Here is a 15,335-nt window from a genome sequence, read left to right as displayed (position 1 = left end):
CAACATCTCCCACTGTGCATCCAGCTACGCCTCCCAACATCTCCCACTGTGCATCCAGCTACGCCTCCCAACATCTCCCACTGTGCATCCAGCTACGCCTCCCAGCACCTCCCACTGTGCATCCAGCTGTGCCTCCCAGCACCTCCCACTGTGCCCCCAGCTGCGCCTCCCAGCACCTCCCACTGTGCCTCCCAACATCTCCCACTGTGCGTCCAGCTGTGCCTCCCAACATCTCCCACTGTGCCTCCAGCTGTGCCTCCCAACATCTCCCACTGTGCCTCCAGCTGTGCCTCCCAGCACCTCCCGCTGTGCATCCAGCTGTGCCTCCCAGCACCTCCCACTGTGCCCCCAGCTGCGCCTCCCAGCACCTCCCACTGTGCCTCCCAACATCTCCCACTGTGCGTCCAGCTGTGCCTCCCAACATCTCCCACTGTGCCTCCAGCTGTGCCTCCCAGCATCTCCCACTGTGCCTCCCAACATCTCCCACTGTGCCCCCAGCTGCGCCTCCCAGCACCTCCCACTGTGCCTCCCAACATCTCCCACTGTGTGTCCAGCTGTGCCTCCCAACATCTCCCACTGTGCCTCCAGCTGTGCCTCCCAGCATCTCCCACTGTGCCTCCCAACATCTCCCACTGTGCGTCCAGCTGTGCCTCCCAACATCTCCCACTGTGCCTCCAGCTGCGCCTCCCAGCACCTCCCACTGTGCCTCCAGCTGCGCCTCCCAGCACCTCCCACTGTGCCTCCCAGCATCTCCCACTACACCTCCCACACAAGGTCTCGTGGGAGACCAAGGCCGGAGCACGTACTCGTGTGCTGTCCGTGATGCTGGCTAGCTGAGAGAGGACGTGGCTTCCCCTTTGGCCCGCCCAGCCTGGCTAGGGATGTGGGCCACTTTGTTCCACACACCACCACCCCTTCTCAGGAGCAGTGGCTAGGCCAGGTCATGCCTAAAGCTGGATGTCCTGCGAGGCAAGGGCAGGCCTCATTGTCTGGTCAAGGCTGAACTGGAAACAGCCTTTTGACTGGGTCTGGCCTGGGGCGTGTGGGGACCTTGTGTGCCCTTGGGAGCCTTTTCCAGCAGTGGGACAGGGGAGACATCATCTAGTGCTTAGAACAAGGAGTGTGGGAGTTTAGGAGAACTGTTTCCCAGCTCTGCCACTGATTCCACTGTGTGACCTTGGGCAACTCACTATGCCTTAGTTTCCCCATATCTAAAATAAGGATTCGGCTCACCTTTAAAAAGGGAAGAGTAGGGTATTATGGCTGCTAATCTCTGCCTCCTCTCAGGAGTTTGGAGCACTAATACTGGCTCTGCTAGTTGTTACTCCAGCTTGGACTGAATTTCACTGGTGGTTTCTAGTCTTCCTGCAGGCGCTAGCAGCAGAATCCTGCTGTGTAAACACAGAATGGTAAAGTCCTTCTTTGGATTATTTCGCTCAGCTGGGAGCTGGAAGGAACCTGGTGTTTACCATGCACTTTTCCACTAGGCCCTTGGCCTGGAAAAGGAAGCAACTCCCCCAGGTTAACTGTGCAGTGCATGCAAACCGACTGCCTTTTCTAAGCCGGCTGGCTGAGGGCAGGAAACGCTCTGTGTGTGGACACAGGCTGCTTTCACCTCCTGCGTGCCTGTGCCGTGGGCCAGTGAATGACGGCCGTCTCCAGGCGGGCCAGAAACCTGCGACCCTTCCCTGCAAATACCATGGAAGAGGCCCTGGGCTCTGCAGTGGGTTGACCCCAGATGGTACGTTGGCTTGGCTGTGACCTGATCCGAACGTGGCCCCTTCCCAGTGTCACACAGCCCAGAAGTAGGGTGCCATGGGGACCCGCTGATCCCTTTGTTCTTCCCATGAGCGTTGGGGGAAGCCCAGTGGCTCTCCACGGGATGCGGGGGGCTTGCAGTACATGTGCTGCCTCCCAGAATATATTTGTGTTCGGGGTCTTGTGCTCCCCTGCACCCCTCACGTGGAGGCACCCTGTGGGCTGTATCGTGCACGGCCCCACATAAGGTTTATTACTGAGAGCTGACATTTTAGATGAATGCAGAAAAACGGCAGAAAGAAATAGATAAACATGCACATACATAAACCCGCTGGGGGCTGGATTTTTTGTGACTGTCCCCTATTTACATTCTGTCTCTCAAACATCTGGCCAACCCAGCAGAGACGGTCTCCCATTCCAGGGTAGGGATGTTAAATTTTGATTAATTAACTAATCAAATCTTCAATGGGGTTTCCATAAACGATTTGATTAGTCGATAAGAACTTCCGCTTTCCGCCTTTGAAATGCACAAGAGCCCCAGCAGGCTTTTAAGCTGGCTCCCCCCGGCCTCTCCTCCTTTTCTCCCTCCTTGCTGCCTTTTTGGCTAGGTCTACACCAGGGGTCTCCTACCTTTTTAAGCACAAGATCACTTTTTCAATTTCAGTGCAATGTAAGATCTACCTCAAACCGAATACCCCGGCCCCACTTCCTTCCCGCCCCTTCTCCAAGGTCCTGACCCTGCTCACTCGGTCCTCCCTTCCACATTCTCCCTCCCTTTCATCAGGAAGGGGCAGAGGGTTGAGGCTCTGGTCTTGGGCTAAGGGATTTGGAGTGTGAGGGGGGCTCTGAGCTGAGCCTGGGGCAGGGAGTTGGGGTGTCAGAGGGGGGAGTGTTCAGGGTACAAGCTCCATAAAGGAATTTGGGTCTGGGGGCTCAGGCAGGCATTTGGGGTGCAGGAGGGGGGTTCATGACTGGGGCATGGGTTTGGAGCAGGCTCCAGATAGACACTGCTCACCTCAGGTGGCTCCTGGGTGGTGGAGCAATGGGAATGGGGCAGGATCACCCCTGCCTTGGCCCTGCACCACTCTCAAAAGCAGCCAGAAAACTCCCCCCATTCCAAGCCCTGTTGTGTCCCCACCTTTTCTGTGGAGATAGACTATAGGGTGGAAGATGGGGCATCCTGACATCTGCCCCCCTCCTCTGCTTTCCCTGCCCTGCCCAGGCAGCAGGAGGGAGAGTGGGGGCACAGCTCCACGGCAAAGGGCAGGAGATGTGCAGCAGCGTGGGGAGGAGCAGCTGAAGAGCTGGCACTTGACAGCCTCTTGGCCAAACCCGTCAGGATCCCCCGTCAGAGGCTCCAAGATCTACTGGTAGATCCTGATCAACTGCTTGGTGACCACTGGCCTTTTTTCAGAAAAAGCTACGCAAATTGCACTCCACAATTGTGTGGCTTTTTCGGATTGCTTTTCCAGAAGAGGCTTTTCTGCCATTTGGCCCTGTCAGACGGAAAGGCCTCCTCTTTCGGAGAGCCCTCATTTCTTGTAGCACGAGGTCCATGGGGCTCCCCGAAAGAGCATGTCCAGGAAACGCGTTTGCTCTTCAGCTTTTTCTTGCGGAAGAGCAAACGTGCTCTTTCGGGGAGCCCTGTGTACCCACAATGCCTCGGCGCTCCCGGCACCTCCTCTCTGGGGGCTAGAAACGCCGACACCCCATACCCGTCTGTCCCAGCCAGCTCGTCCCCGGGTGTCTTTCGATGCTCGGCCCACCTGTGAGACGTCTCGTTGTGGAGCGTGTTCCCAGTGGAGGCCATGTTCAAAGGATCCCACCCGCAGGCCGCGTGTTGAGCCCCACGTAAACCCAAACCGCACCACGTGTTGAGTAGCCCTGGCCTAGTCGACCAGAGTCTCGACTGTCAGATAACCCTTTGCTGATTGCACCGTCGACTGGTCGCTTGCATCCCTATTCCAGGAGACCCCTCCAGAAACGGGAGTGAGGTGTCCTGTGTGTAACCTGCACTGCTGGGCACCTGTCCTGGTGCTGCCCTTTCTCCGTCCCAGGAGAGACTTACGGAGCCCCGAGGAACCGGCTGTTTAACCCTTGGGGGGCTGAGAGGCCACTCTGCTGACAGTGGGGCCTTGCGAGCACGTGTTGGCTCCTGCGGCTGGATTAGTGCAGCGGGCTGGACGACGCCAAAAGAACTGCAGGGAAACGGGAAGGGGACCACCGGGGTGGGCAGCTGTCCTGATTGGAATCCTCGCGGGGGGGAGGGGGGCACCTGGATTCTCCTTGGGGAAATCCTGTGTCCTCCCCGCTGAACCGCTCGGGCCCTGGCACGCAGCACAGACACGTCCTATCAAAAGCAGCCGCTGGTTTTGGGGTGGGGGCTGGGGGGCACAGGGCTGATCCCAGCCCCCAACTGACCTGTGCAACTTGCAACACACCAAGGCGCTGGGTCAGAGACAAGCCCCCGGCACGTCACAACCTGCAGGCGCTGACCCGAGGACACTTTGTGGCCAGCCCTGACAAGGGACCTCCCGGCCCACATCCAGGGCACATCCCCAGCGGTCCAGCCTGGGCCTGGGCCTGCCTTGCAGACACCTTGGGGGTGGCAGGTTTCTGTGCCGGCGGCTATTGTTGACCAATTTCCCGCCTAGGGAGCTACAAGGTTAAGGGGTTAACCCCTCCCTAGCGGGGGAGGCTTCCCGGGCAGGGGCTGCTCTGGCCCGGGGGTCGCCACAGGCCGGCTCGCTCCAGCTGGCTGTCGCTGCCGGGCGCTTGCCGTGTCTCCCCAGGCCCGGCCGGGCGCTGTGGTCCTGCCCCACGGGGCCGAGCCGAGATCGTAGCGGTTACCTGCCTTCCTGGCCCGGCACACGCCGAGGGAGCAGGGGGCGGGCGGCCCGACTCCCCGCCCCGGGAGCCCGCGGCGCTGCGGGCCGGGCAGGAGGCGGAGGCGCCGTCTGCGCCTTTAAGAGGCTCGGGGGGCGTGTTGCAGCCGCGCCGCTGCTCCCGGGGCCCGGAGCGGGGAGGCGCCGCTGCCCCCAGCCAGAGGCGCGGGCGGCTCGCGGAGTTTTGCAACAGGCGGCGGGGCCGGTCGGTCGGTCGGTCGGGGCCGGGCTGCAGCCCTGCCAGGCGCAGCTGGAGCCGCGGGCGCATGATGTACACGCTCGCCAAGGGACCTAGCAAGCTCGCCACGCAGAGGCGGACAGGTGGGGCCGGCTGCTTCTCGGGCGGGGGGCTGCGCCCCGGTTCTTGCCCTGCGGGGCCCGCGCCCCCCGGCTCTGCGCCTGGGGCCCCCGGCTCGGCTGCGCGCCCTGGCGGCTGCGGGGCGCCGGGGAGAGGGGGCGCCGCAGCCTGACCCGCTCTGTGCCCGCAGGTCCCACGCAGCAGGTGGAGAACAAGGCGGCGGAGCTGAAGGGCCGGCAGCCGCCGCCCAGCGCCTGGTCCCCCTCGAGGTGAGCGGTCGTGGGCCGGGGCACCGGGCCCCCCGCGCGCCCGGCTCCGGCTCCAGCCCGGGGACCCGGCGGCGGGGGAGGGGTGACCTTGGGCAGAGGTTACCCGGCTTGTCCTTGCCACATGGCTCGGGAGCAGGCGGAGGGGCGGGGAAGGGGGTGGAGGCCAACAGGAGACTCAACCCCGGACCCGATCGCTGCCTCGCCGGGCGGGCAGAGGGACCCAGGCAGGACAGGGAGCCGGGGCCGGGTGCTGGAGCCGGGGGGTGGGGCAGGGGTCATGGAGCACATGGGGTGGGGGAGGGGCAGTGCACGGAGCTGGGGGGCGGGGCAGGGGCCTGGAGCACGTGGGGGGCAGTGCACGGATCTGGGGGGGGGACAGGGCCTGTAGCACGTGGGGGGCAGTGCACGGATCTGGGGGGGGGGACAGGGCCTGTAGCACGTGGGGGGCAGTGCACGGATCTGGGGGCGAGTTAGAGTATTTGGGGTGACTGCATAGAGCTGGGGGGCCTGGAGGAGAGGGACTGAGCTGGGGGGGGGAGGACCTGATGGGCCAAGGGGTGCCAGCCAGCCAGGGCCATTCTAGGGGAGAGGGACACAGGGCTGGGGCAAACCTCCCATGCCTGGGCCATTGGGGGGCAAACTTCTCCTTCCCCTGCTGCAGACCCTCCCCCACGCCGCTCCCCAAGACCTGCCCCTCCCCCCTTACCATGCAGGGGGTGGGGTGCCCTGCTCCCTGCCAACGCAGGCTGGAGAGGGCAGCACAGCGGGTGTGGGGAGCAGGTTGCTCCGGCTCCTGCCCTGTTTGGGGTGACCCCTGCTGCTACCACTGCACCAGGACTCCCTAATGCCCTGGTCTCTAGGCCACAGGCTGGCTGAGGCCACTGCTGCAGGGCCCCCAAAGCATAGGGCCTGGGGCGGCGGGATGGCTCTGCAGCCACATCAGGCACACTGGCAGCCAGAGGCCCCCACCCCCACCACCGCCCAGAATTAGCCTTTGCCCCAGTGTACAGGCGCACGCGCTCCCCGGGGCGGGAGGGGCAGGGTGTGCCAAAGTACAGGCAGGGATGCCCGAAGGTGAGCCAGCTGCTCAGGGGGCATCTGCTGAACCCAGTGTCTCCTGCTGCCCTGGCCCGGGGAAGGAGCCATGGGCCCCAAACGTCTGGCCCCTGCCGCGCCAAACCCCCACGGGGCTATTGGGGCCTGGAGGTGGGCAGTCAGGGCCCTGAACAGCCCCGTGTTTCTGTGTCCGCGCGAGCCTGGGATCTTGGCCCCAGGAGATCAGTGGCAGAGCCAGCGCGCACAGGGCGGGAGCTGTGGGGCCGGCTCCGCTCGGGGGGGCAGCAGCGTGGCCTTTGCGGTGCACCACCCAGGGCAATTCACGGGAACGAAGTGGCTGTGACCTTGCGAAAGGCCCGCGCCCCCCCCCCCCCCCCCCCCCGGCAGAGCTCCCATTGACTTACCTGGGGCTAGTGTCACCCAGGGCTCAATCCCAGGCTGCGGGGGGGGCTCTTCCCAAACTTCTGTGCTCTCCAGTGTGTGTGTGTGGGAGGAACAAATACTGTTTGTGGCCTGGTTCAGATGAGCCACTACAGGCTCAGGTTCCCCCCCCCGGCCTGTTCTTTCCCAGATAGCACAGCCTGACACTAAGGAATTGCACCCGGCGGTGGGCCTGCTGATAAGGAGGCCTCCAGCCCTCGGACGTGCAGTAGCCAAGGCAGGGGTATTGGAGGGGCGCTAGGACAGCCCCTGGCCCACCCAGGCCCCTGCCTGCAGTAGGAAGGGTTGCGTTTCCCAGCCCGGTGGGAGAAGGGGGGGGGAGATCAGAGCAGCCTGTGGCACTAAGACCCCATAGCTAGAAAGCCAGGCTGGATCTGGTGCAGGGGCCGGAGGGCTGAAGCCACGGTCCCTGCCCACGTCCTGACCTGCCCGCTGTCCACTCCAGGAGCATAGCGAAGGGCAAAGTGGAATCCCGCCCTCACCATGTCATCAGATCCACCTGGCTAGAGCCACGTGCAGCTCCGTGGATGTCAGCTGGGCTGGCAGGGCTGCTTTGCGCCCCCTGCTGGCTCACTCATGTGCATTCATGTATGCCACGCTGCACGTGTCTAGAGCCCTGCCTGGATACAACATCTGTATCCCCAAAAGCAAGTGGCGGACCAGCTCTAACATCTGCGTGGACCCGTGGACAGCTGCAGACTGGAGGGTTCTGGATACAAAATGTGTCTCCACATTCATTTCTGCAAAAACTGAGCTGGGGGTAGCAGTAGAGGGGTAGGGCTCTACCCCGAACCCTACCAGGCAGGAAATGACCAGCAGGAAATGGTGCCTACAGCTGGGATGAAAGTTTGTTTAGAGCTTCCCAGCCTGTTTGCTGCGTGGCCTCCCTGTCACCGGTCGGACCCCTCCCCCGAGCCCCTTCTTCCCAGGCCCTTCCAGCAGGGACTCCCCCCTCCGATCACTCAAAAGTCCATGCAGCAAAACGCACTAAGACAGCCCTTTGCGGCTGAGCGCGGGAAGTTGCCACACGGCTGGTGTACACGCAGCCTTAACTCGGCATTACTAGACTGGCCTTTAATTACACGGTCACATGCTGTTTGTCAAACAGTGAACGACTGAAATCGTCCGTTTTCCCGTTTATAAACAGCAGGGTTCTGGCCAGTGGGAGCAGCGGGGAAAGCCGCTGGGCAAGCAGTTTCCTGCGGAGCCATTTCCTGCCTCCGCAAGCCGGGTCTGCCCCCTCGCAGCAGGAAGCTGGCACTGGTGCTCTGACCTTGGGGGGCGGAGGGGCTGCGGGTCTGAAGCACCAGTGCAGGCTCCTTGCTGGGAGGGAGTCCATGGCCATGTGCAAGACGTGCGCAGGCCCCACTGGAGCGCCACCAATCTAGCGGGAACTTCCTCCCGTTCAGTGGCGTAACCCCACCGTGGTCACGGCCTGCATGAGACAGTAGCGCGAGGGAAGGCGATGGGGGTGTGTGAGTCAGAGCCAGGCTGCCACCAGCGCTGGTTTGTATCTGTTCTTCCATCATGTGGGTGGTGGGCGTAATTGGATCTAGAGGGCTGTCCTACCTAGAAAGCCCCCATCCTGCCTAGAAAACCTCCCGCTTTGGGCACTGCCACGACTGCTTCTGCAGACCGTGTAATGCGGTTCCCTTAAAGCATTGTAACCAATGGAAGCGCAGCAGGCAAGCGAGCTGGGCGACGATTGGGCGAGTTCCTGCCGCTGTCCAGCCCACTGATTACAATGACAGGTTGGCTGCCCTGCACCTCTTTCCAGGTGGAGCGTACCCCAGTGCTGCTGCCAGCCATGGGGGCTGACTTCACTGGAGGACTGGCCATGTGTCTAATCCAGCCTCCACTGGAATCTGCGGAAGGGTCTGTAATTGCCCTTGGCACTTCCGAGCACGGCACTGAGCTGCACCTGGTGAATTCAGCTCCCAGGCACCTTCTTAACATACACCTTTTGACCAGGACACACAAACCGCCCCTGTTCTCGCTGAATGGCTGCAGAGAGGGATGCAAACCTTCCCATAGCTCTGCAGGGTGCTTGTTGTTAATATTTATTAGCACTGTCTTCTGGCCAAGGAAACAGCTTTGCGCTTTGTTCATGCGGCTGCGGTGGAAGTAGATGATTCTTGGATTTAACCACTTAAAACCTCATTTCCCTTAGAGCCTGTTAAACAAACCACAGCTGTCATTAGCCATGAAAGGCTGTTCCTTGTTAGGAGCAGACTTCGTCGTGACTCCAAGCCACAGGATTCTCCCGTCGAGATGACCTGTCTCTACACCTCTCTGGTGGGCTTTTGAGGGCATACAGAGGAGGGTTGGAAAGGTTTGATCTTGGTGGTTATTGAGAAACATCAGGAATGTCAGTCTCTTGATTTTGCTGGAGGACTCCTCGGTTGGGACCATACTGTGGATGGGAAGTTCTTAACTGAAGGGCTGGAGGTGCTACTACGAGTTAAAAGAAGCAGCTTTCCGTAGCCTTTCCCTCTCTGTTAATCAGTTTTCATGTCTTTGCTGCTTTCAGCATCACAATCCTAGTACATCTCGAGCTAGCGCTGGAATCTGCCATGGCAGACAAGACCTTGGTGTCTAATGTGAAATTCATGCAGATGGCGGGGAGGGGAAACCTCTGATAGTCCCAGCACATCTTTCTGGCCATTTTTCTTCATCCCCAGGAACAAGCAAGAAAAGGCCACGCTCCGTCCCCCCTTAGTTTAACATGTGAACAACGCTGACAATCTACTCGTTAAACTTTTACTGCCTTTCAAATGGCAAGTCACTTATTTACCACCCGGGCCGGACCGGTCACTCGGCGAGGAATGTTCTTCAGAATAGAACGTCCCTTGGGCGTGCGGCAGGCCCTGTCACTGGATCGCGTGGCGTGGGTGGCTATTGCACTGCAGTTCCATCCAGGCAGGGGCGTGGCTGCCGGGGCAGATGGTGATGCCAAGACCAGACTAGCCGTCGTTTGTGAGGCTTGGTCAGAGAGTATCTCCAGCACGGTCTGAGGCGGTGGCAGGGCAGGTCCAAGCCTTCACATCACTAGCTCAGGTCCCGAGGACGGTGGAGTTTCTAGATTCAGAAGGGGCTCTGAGAGCTGGCTGAAGTTGGAATGTCCGCCCCATCCTACTTCAAATTTTGGTTTTGTCGCCAATCAGGATGAAAACTGAAACATGGAGATTTTTGGCAGAAAAGGGAATTTTGAAAAGGTTTCACTTAAATGTTTCTGTTTTCACCGTCCCAAATTGAAATGCTTCAGTTTGCTCAAATGCCTTGTGAGCTGTTCGGTCTTTGGGGCTGTGATCCCCAGCTGGCCTACACCTGACCCCAGGGCACTGTGGGAGATGACTCATGGGGGCCCTCCTGCATTGGTTTAAGAAGAGGGACTGGCGCAATGTCTCCTGGGAGACGTAGTCCAGGCAGAGATACCGCTCAGTAGAGAAGAATGGTAGCATGAGGCATCCAAACTACATTTCCCATGAGACACTACGGTAGCTCAAGAGGATAATACATTAATGTTACATAGACTTGAAAAACTTTGATTCTGTTCAACACAGAAATGTTTGTCTGAGTTGACCAGGCCTGAAATGAAATGAAATATTGTTACTTTCCTGTCGGAAAATTTTGCAAAATGAGGGGTTTTTGGGAGTTGGGGGTTTCCATCAAATTAACCAGTGAATTCTAGTGTCTCAGCTGGCTTAGTCCCTTCTTGCACAGGTGGTGCATGTGTGTGAAGTGAGGTTTGCACTGATGCATCTACTCCAGATTCAGACCCGTTGCCCAAACTTAGCCCTCCCTTTTCCAGGCCTGCCCGATGTGGAAAAGTAGCATGTGACCATGTAATGCAAGACTGTACCGTAATGCAGACACACAAAAGGGCCCAATTAAAGTTGCTTGGGCAATTCTGGTGTGTCCTGTCTTCTGACTGCATGACACAGCAGCCTTTATGCTCTTGTAACAGAGCGTGTCTGCATGTAACTCCATTGGTTTTTACAAAAGTCAAACTGATCTGTCCCCAGAAATCCCATCAAGGGGCATCAAGCCACTAGATCCGCAGGCTTGGCGAGTCTAGAATGATCTGAGGCCAATGAGGTTACCGATGGCAGTGGGAGGTTGTTATCCGCTCCATGAGTGCAGCACTAAAGCAGTATGGTACAGGGCACTTTGCTGGGGGCGTCACAGAACTTGGCTCCTAGCCTAGGAATTGAGACTCAGCATGGATTTTACTCCAGGCTTTGGAGGGGACTTTGGGGGGCTCAGGCTCTTCTGCCCATTCCCCCAGTATGCCTCCTCGTCCACAGTGCCCCCCCCCCAGACTCCTTGCCCGGCACCTCCTAGTCTCCCCATCTCGGTTCCTGGTCGGATCTGCAGCTCACCCCTCCCTCGGCTTCTCCTCCAAGCTCCGGGTTCTCCCCACAGCCTGCTTCCTTGGCCCAGTTCTGCCCCGCACTCCAGGCCCTCGTAAGAGCTGTGTCCTCATACTCTTGCCCCTCCCCCCACCTCAGTGTCCAACCAGCCCCCCTCCCAATTCCTGTTTCCTTTCTGCCCCTGCCCCCCCATATCTAGCCCCTCTCTCCCGGCCCAGCCCTTTTGCCCCAGTCTGTGCCCACCCCAGAGCTGCACTGAAATCACACGGCTTCCTCTCTCCGCCAGGGCACCATGGCTCCCCGAGGCTGTGGGCCCAGCGAAGCCCCTTCAAAGAAAAGGCCGTGAGTTTTTAACTTTTCCCTGGACCCATGAGAACTAATGGGGCTGATTTCTCCCCCAAAGCACCAGCCTCCGGCAGGCTCAGCATGGGACGTTTCTGCCTAATCCGCTTGTGGGTTGGCAGAGCTGTAAGTCACTCAAATCGGGGCTTTCCCGGGGGTCCCTCCGGCACCCTTTCCTCCAGCCCCGCCCGCGTCAAATGCTCACCTCCTTGGGAGCGCACGCGGAGGGCCAGGGCTCCCCCGGTGCTGGAGAATTCTTTCGGCCGCCTCGGTCTGTCTGCGTGGGGGCGGGTCACGCACCCTGGCGATGCAGCTGGGTCTAACGTGTTAGTGCAGAGTCGGCCTCCGAGTACAACGCCTCCGTTCTCCCCCCCGAGGGGGGGGGGCTGTGTCTGCAGCCACGGCGCAGGGAGCCACGGCTGGCCTGGGCTTTCCTAACCCGCCCAGGGAGGAGAATGTTTCAGTGGCACCCACAGATGTGACACTTTGCCCCTGGGCTCCCTCTGCAGGCTGGTGACGCCCAGTGCCCCACGCCTGCTGCTGCTGCTCCAACAAGCGAGGGGCAGGGGCTCTGACGTGGGGGGGTGGGGGGGGATCCCAGCCATGGGCGGCCACAGGGCCCGGGGGCCGTGCTGCACTGTCTTAGGGACACGCCTCCCCCGGCCACAGGGACACGTTGATGGTGCAGAACGAACAGCCGGAAGCTGCTCTAGCCCCACGGTGCTACTGGTGGTTGCACCAGGGCCGCGCTGGGGGAGTGTTACACAGGGATGTACGATCCCATTTAATCAATTCACTGATTAAACATTACACTTAACTGGTTACGTCCCCCTCCACCCACAGTGCAGGGGGCCTGGCCCTGGGGCTGCCAGTTAACCCATTCGCAGCCCTAGAGTTAAATCAACTGGCGGCAGCAGGCAGGGCTGGGGACACATGGGGGGGACGCATGGGCTGGCAGGCGTGGCTGGGGGACACGTGGAGGGGGATGCATGGGCTGGCAGGTGGGGCTGGTGGACATATGGGGGGAAGCACATGGAGACACCCCCACAGAGCCCTGCCAGAGGGGGTGCCCGCTGGCCCACTAGGAGGATGTGAGGATGGGACCAAGATCAATCGAGTTTGAGACCCTGGCTTTAGACCAGCTGCCCGGACTCCCAGTCTCAGCTACAAGATCCACTTCCGCTCATCACGCCCGCTGGCTGGCGCTGGCTGCAGAGAGCTCTGCCCTTTGGGCTCTGACCTTATCTGATCTCTGTTTCCGCAGCCCGACTCCCAAACTCGTGTTTAACAGAGTGAATGGCAAGAAGCCCCCAGTGACGGCCCAGCCCACGGCAGCCCACGAGGAGAGCTACACACTGGCCCACGAGGAGAACGTCCGCTTTGTCTACGAAGGTGAGAGGCCCCCATAGGCTGCAATGGTCCCGCTAAGCTTTTCTACGTATGTACAGAATACACTTTTCTATATGCACTGAGGCATGTGCCAATGTGCACCCCCAGGAGAGACAAGCCTGCCTGTGGGCGCTCTGCTCATCAGCTGGGCGGCTGCAGAAGCACCCAGCTTGCAAGGAACACTGACAGGCAGGTCTGGCTAGTTCACAGAAAGAGGGGCACCCCTTGTAATCCCAAAACTCACGGGGTGTCACGGTGCCAGGGGTTATAATGGAGTGGGGGGGACACAGGTGTCCGGTGCTGGAGGTGCTTCCCCGGGGTAAGGATCCTGTTCTGTGACCTGGCCCTGCTCTCATCCTCTGGCAAACAGCCACTCTGTGCCACGCCAGGGGGCGTGGATCCCAATGTCCTGGAGCAGCGTCTCCGGGTGGGGCTTGGGGTCCTGGCAGAGAATCAGCTGCCCACGACGCTGCGGCTCGTAGGCTAATGCCCTCCAGGGGGGCGTGGACAGGGACTCGCGTGGGTGCAGAGGGGATGCTACCTCTGGGGGCACCGCCGGGAGCCTGCGCCCAGCCCTGGGACCTGCAGCCGAGGCAGGAGGCTGATGGCTTGGCGGGGTCAGAGATGCGCCATGGGAGGGGGAAAGGGCCAGGGCCCTGTCCTGTCGAGCCGGGGCTGCGAGTCTCCTGCGCTGAGCTGAGTGATGATCACAGTGAGGAATGGGGACTCGTCCTGGCTCCTCAGCCCAGCAAAGAGCCAAGCGGAGCCAGGAATCGGGAGCAAGGTGTAGGTGGCGGGGAGGGCTCCAGCACCGAAGGTTCCAGGCCCGGCGGCTCTCGGGCCTGCGTTACCCAGGAGTTGGGCGTGGGGGGCCAGGGCTCTGTTGCCCCATCCCAGGGCCAGTGAGCGGGTCCCTCTGGCGTGCGTCTCTGTGGTGCGGGGCCAGCGCAGCCCAGGGGTGTCTCCCCTCCTGGTGCCGAGCCTGGGCGCTCTCGGGCGGCAGGGCTCTCACAGGCTGCCGGGGGCTTAACTGCAACATGCCACTGCAGCTGCACCTTCTGGCCCTGGGCAGAGGTGGGCGGGGGCTGGGAAAGCGGGGAGCGCGGGGGGATGGAGTGTACAACAGCTGGCACTGGACTAGCCAGAGGGCCGGCCCCTGCTGACCCCTGCGCTCTCCTCCTAGCCTGGCAGCAGGTGGAACAGGAGCTGGAGGGCAGCCGGCCCGGGGAGAGTGGGCGTGGCCCGGTGCAGTACGCCGAGAAAACTCCCAGCCCCACACTGACAAGTGAGTGTCCTGGCGCCCCCTGCAGGGGCCCTGCTCACCTCGGTGGGCGGCGGCGCTGGACGATGGGCCGGGCTGCCTTCCTGGGGACCAGTGCAGCGCTGGCCCTTTCCTAGGGCGAGGCAGCAGGACCCCAGCTAGCACGCTGACAGCAGCAGCCCCAGCCTCGGTGGGAGTCCCAGAACACGGGACCCATAGTCAGGGGCAGCACGTTGTTACCCCAGAGCCTGTCTCCTGTCCTGGAGAGAAGGGCCCTGGGGCCAGTCACCCGGGGCTCCCTTCTGTGGCTCTGCTGAAGCACAGCACCTCTTCCAGCTGAGCACCTGGGAGTGCCAGGGGCCTGGGCCAGTTCTGGCTCTGGGAAGAGCGCCCCCTTCTGAGTCACCAGCCATGTGTGACTGCTCCTGGCCTGCTCACTCACGAGCCCCAGCTGTCCCTGGGGAAGGCCGGGGTTCTCTTGGCAGCAGCCTTGGGGCACAGAGCTCCCCGGGAGATGCTCCTCTCCTGCCAAAATACCACACGTGGCAGCCTGGCCACGTGGCTCCAGGTGGCTGCTGGGCATGGAAATTCTTCCCCCCTCCACTCAAGCAGGCAGTGGGGGGAGGGCGGAGCCTTTTGCCTGCAGTCCAATGTCCCCCCGTGTGGGTGGGGGAACACCCAGCCATCCCCGTGAGCGCTGCCAGGCTCCCGTCTCGCGCAGTCTGGGCCAGTCTCCCTCTCCTCGTGCAGATTTCGTGCCGATCGACCTGGAGGAGTGGTGGGCGCAGCAGTTTCTCGCCGCAATTGAAAACGGCTCATGAACACGCCAGCCGCGGGGCCGGAGAAAACGAAGCGAAAGAAACGGGGCCTAGAACAAGCGCAGCCGAGGGGCCGCCCCGGAAATGGACCACGGCTCCGCCACGTCGCCCACGGCCCCCTGCCTACACAGGGCAGGACGGCAGCTCCCCGGCCCGCCTGGGACCCCTTAAGTGCCAGCGCTCAGCCACGTGAACTCTGGGGGCCGGGCGAGCCCCTGCGGCGGGGGGAGGGGCGTGACTCCCCGGCTCGCCGTGGCCAGGACCTTGCTGCAATAAAGAGCTGAAACTGCCCGTGGGGGGAGCTGGCTCTGCCTGGGGGCTTTGCGGGCAGCCCGAGCTGGGCGACAGCCCCGACCTTCCACAAAGCTGCTGGTTCTGGGGGGAATGGGAGGGGGCTACCGGGTCAGGATATGGGGGTGCCTGAGGCCTCCCCCTTTGCAGCTGG

General features: G+C 61.3%; 1 protein-coding gene across 1 annotated transcript; it reads left to right on the top strand.

The window, feature by feature from the left end:
* Positions 1 to 4,716: 4,716 nt before the first annotated feature.
* On the top strand, positions 4,717 to 15,181 carry MCRIP2 (MAPK regulated corepressor interacting protein 2). Its single transcript, XM_075899036.1, has 5 exons — positions 4,717 to 4,964; positions 5,132 to 5,210; positions 12,687 to 12,814; positions 13,995 to 14,096; positions 14,823 to 15,181. The coding sequence occupies exons 1-5, from the start codon at positions 4,910 to 4,912 to the stop codon at positions 14,891 to 14,893; spliced, it is 435 nt and encodes a 144-aa protein (XP_075755151.1). The 5' UTR covers positions 4,717 to 4,909; the 3' UTR covers positions 14,894 to 15,181.
* Positions 15,182 to 15,335: the final 154 nt, after the last annotated feature.

The sequence above is a fragment of the Pelodiscus sinensis genome, chromosome 16 (assembly GCF_049634645.1).
Source record: "Pelodiscus sinensis isolate JC-2024 chromosome 16, ASM4963464v1, whole genome shotgun sequence".
In the NCBI taxonomy this organism is placed as follows: Eukaryota; Metazoa; Chordata; order Testudines; family Trionychidae; genus Pelodiscus; species Pelodiscus sinensis.
Note: the sequence above shows the minus strand (reverse complement) of the source record. Positions and strands in the feature narration are given on the sequence as shown.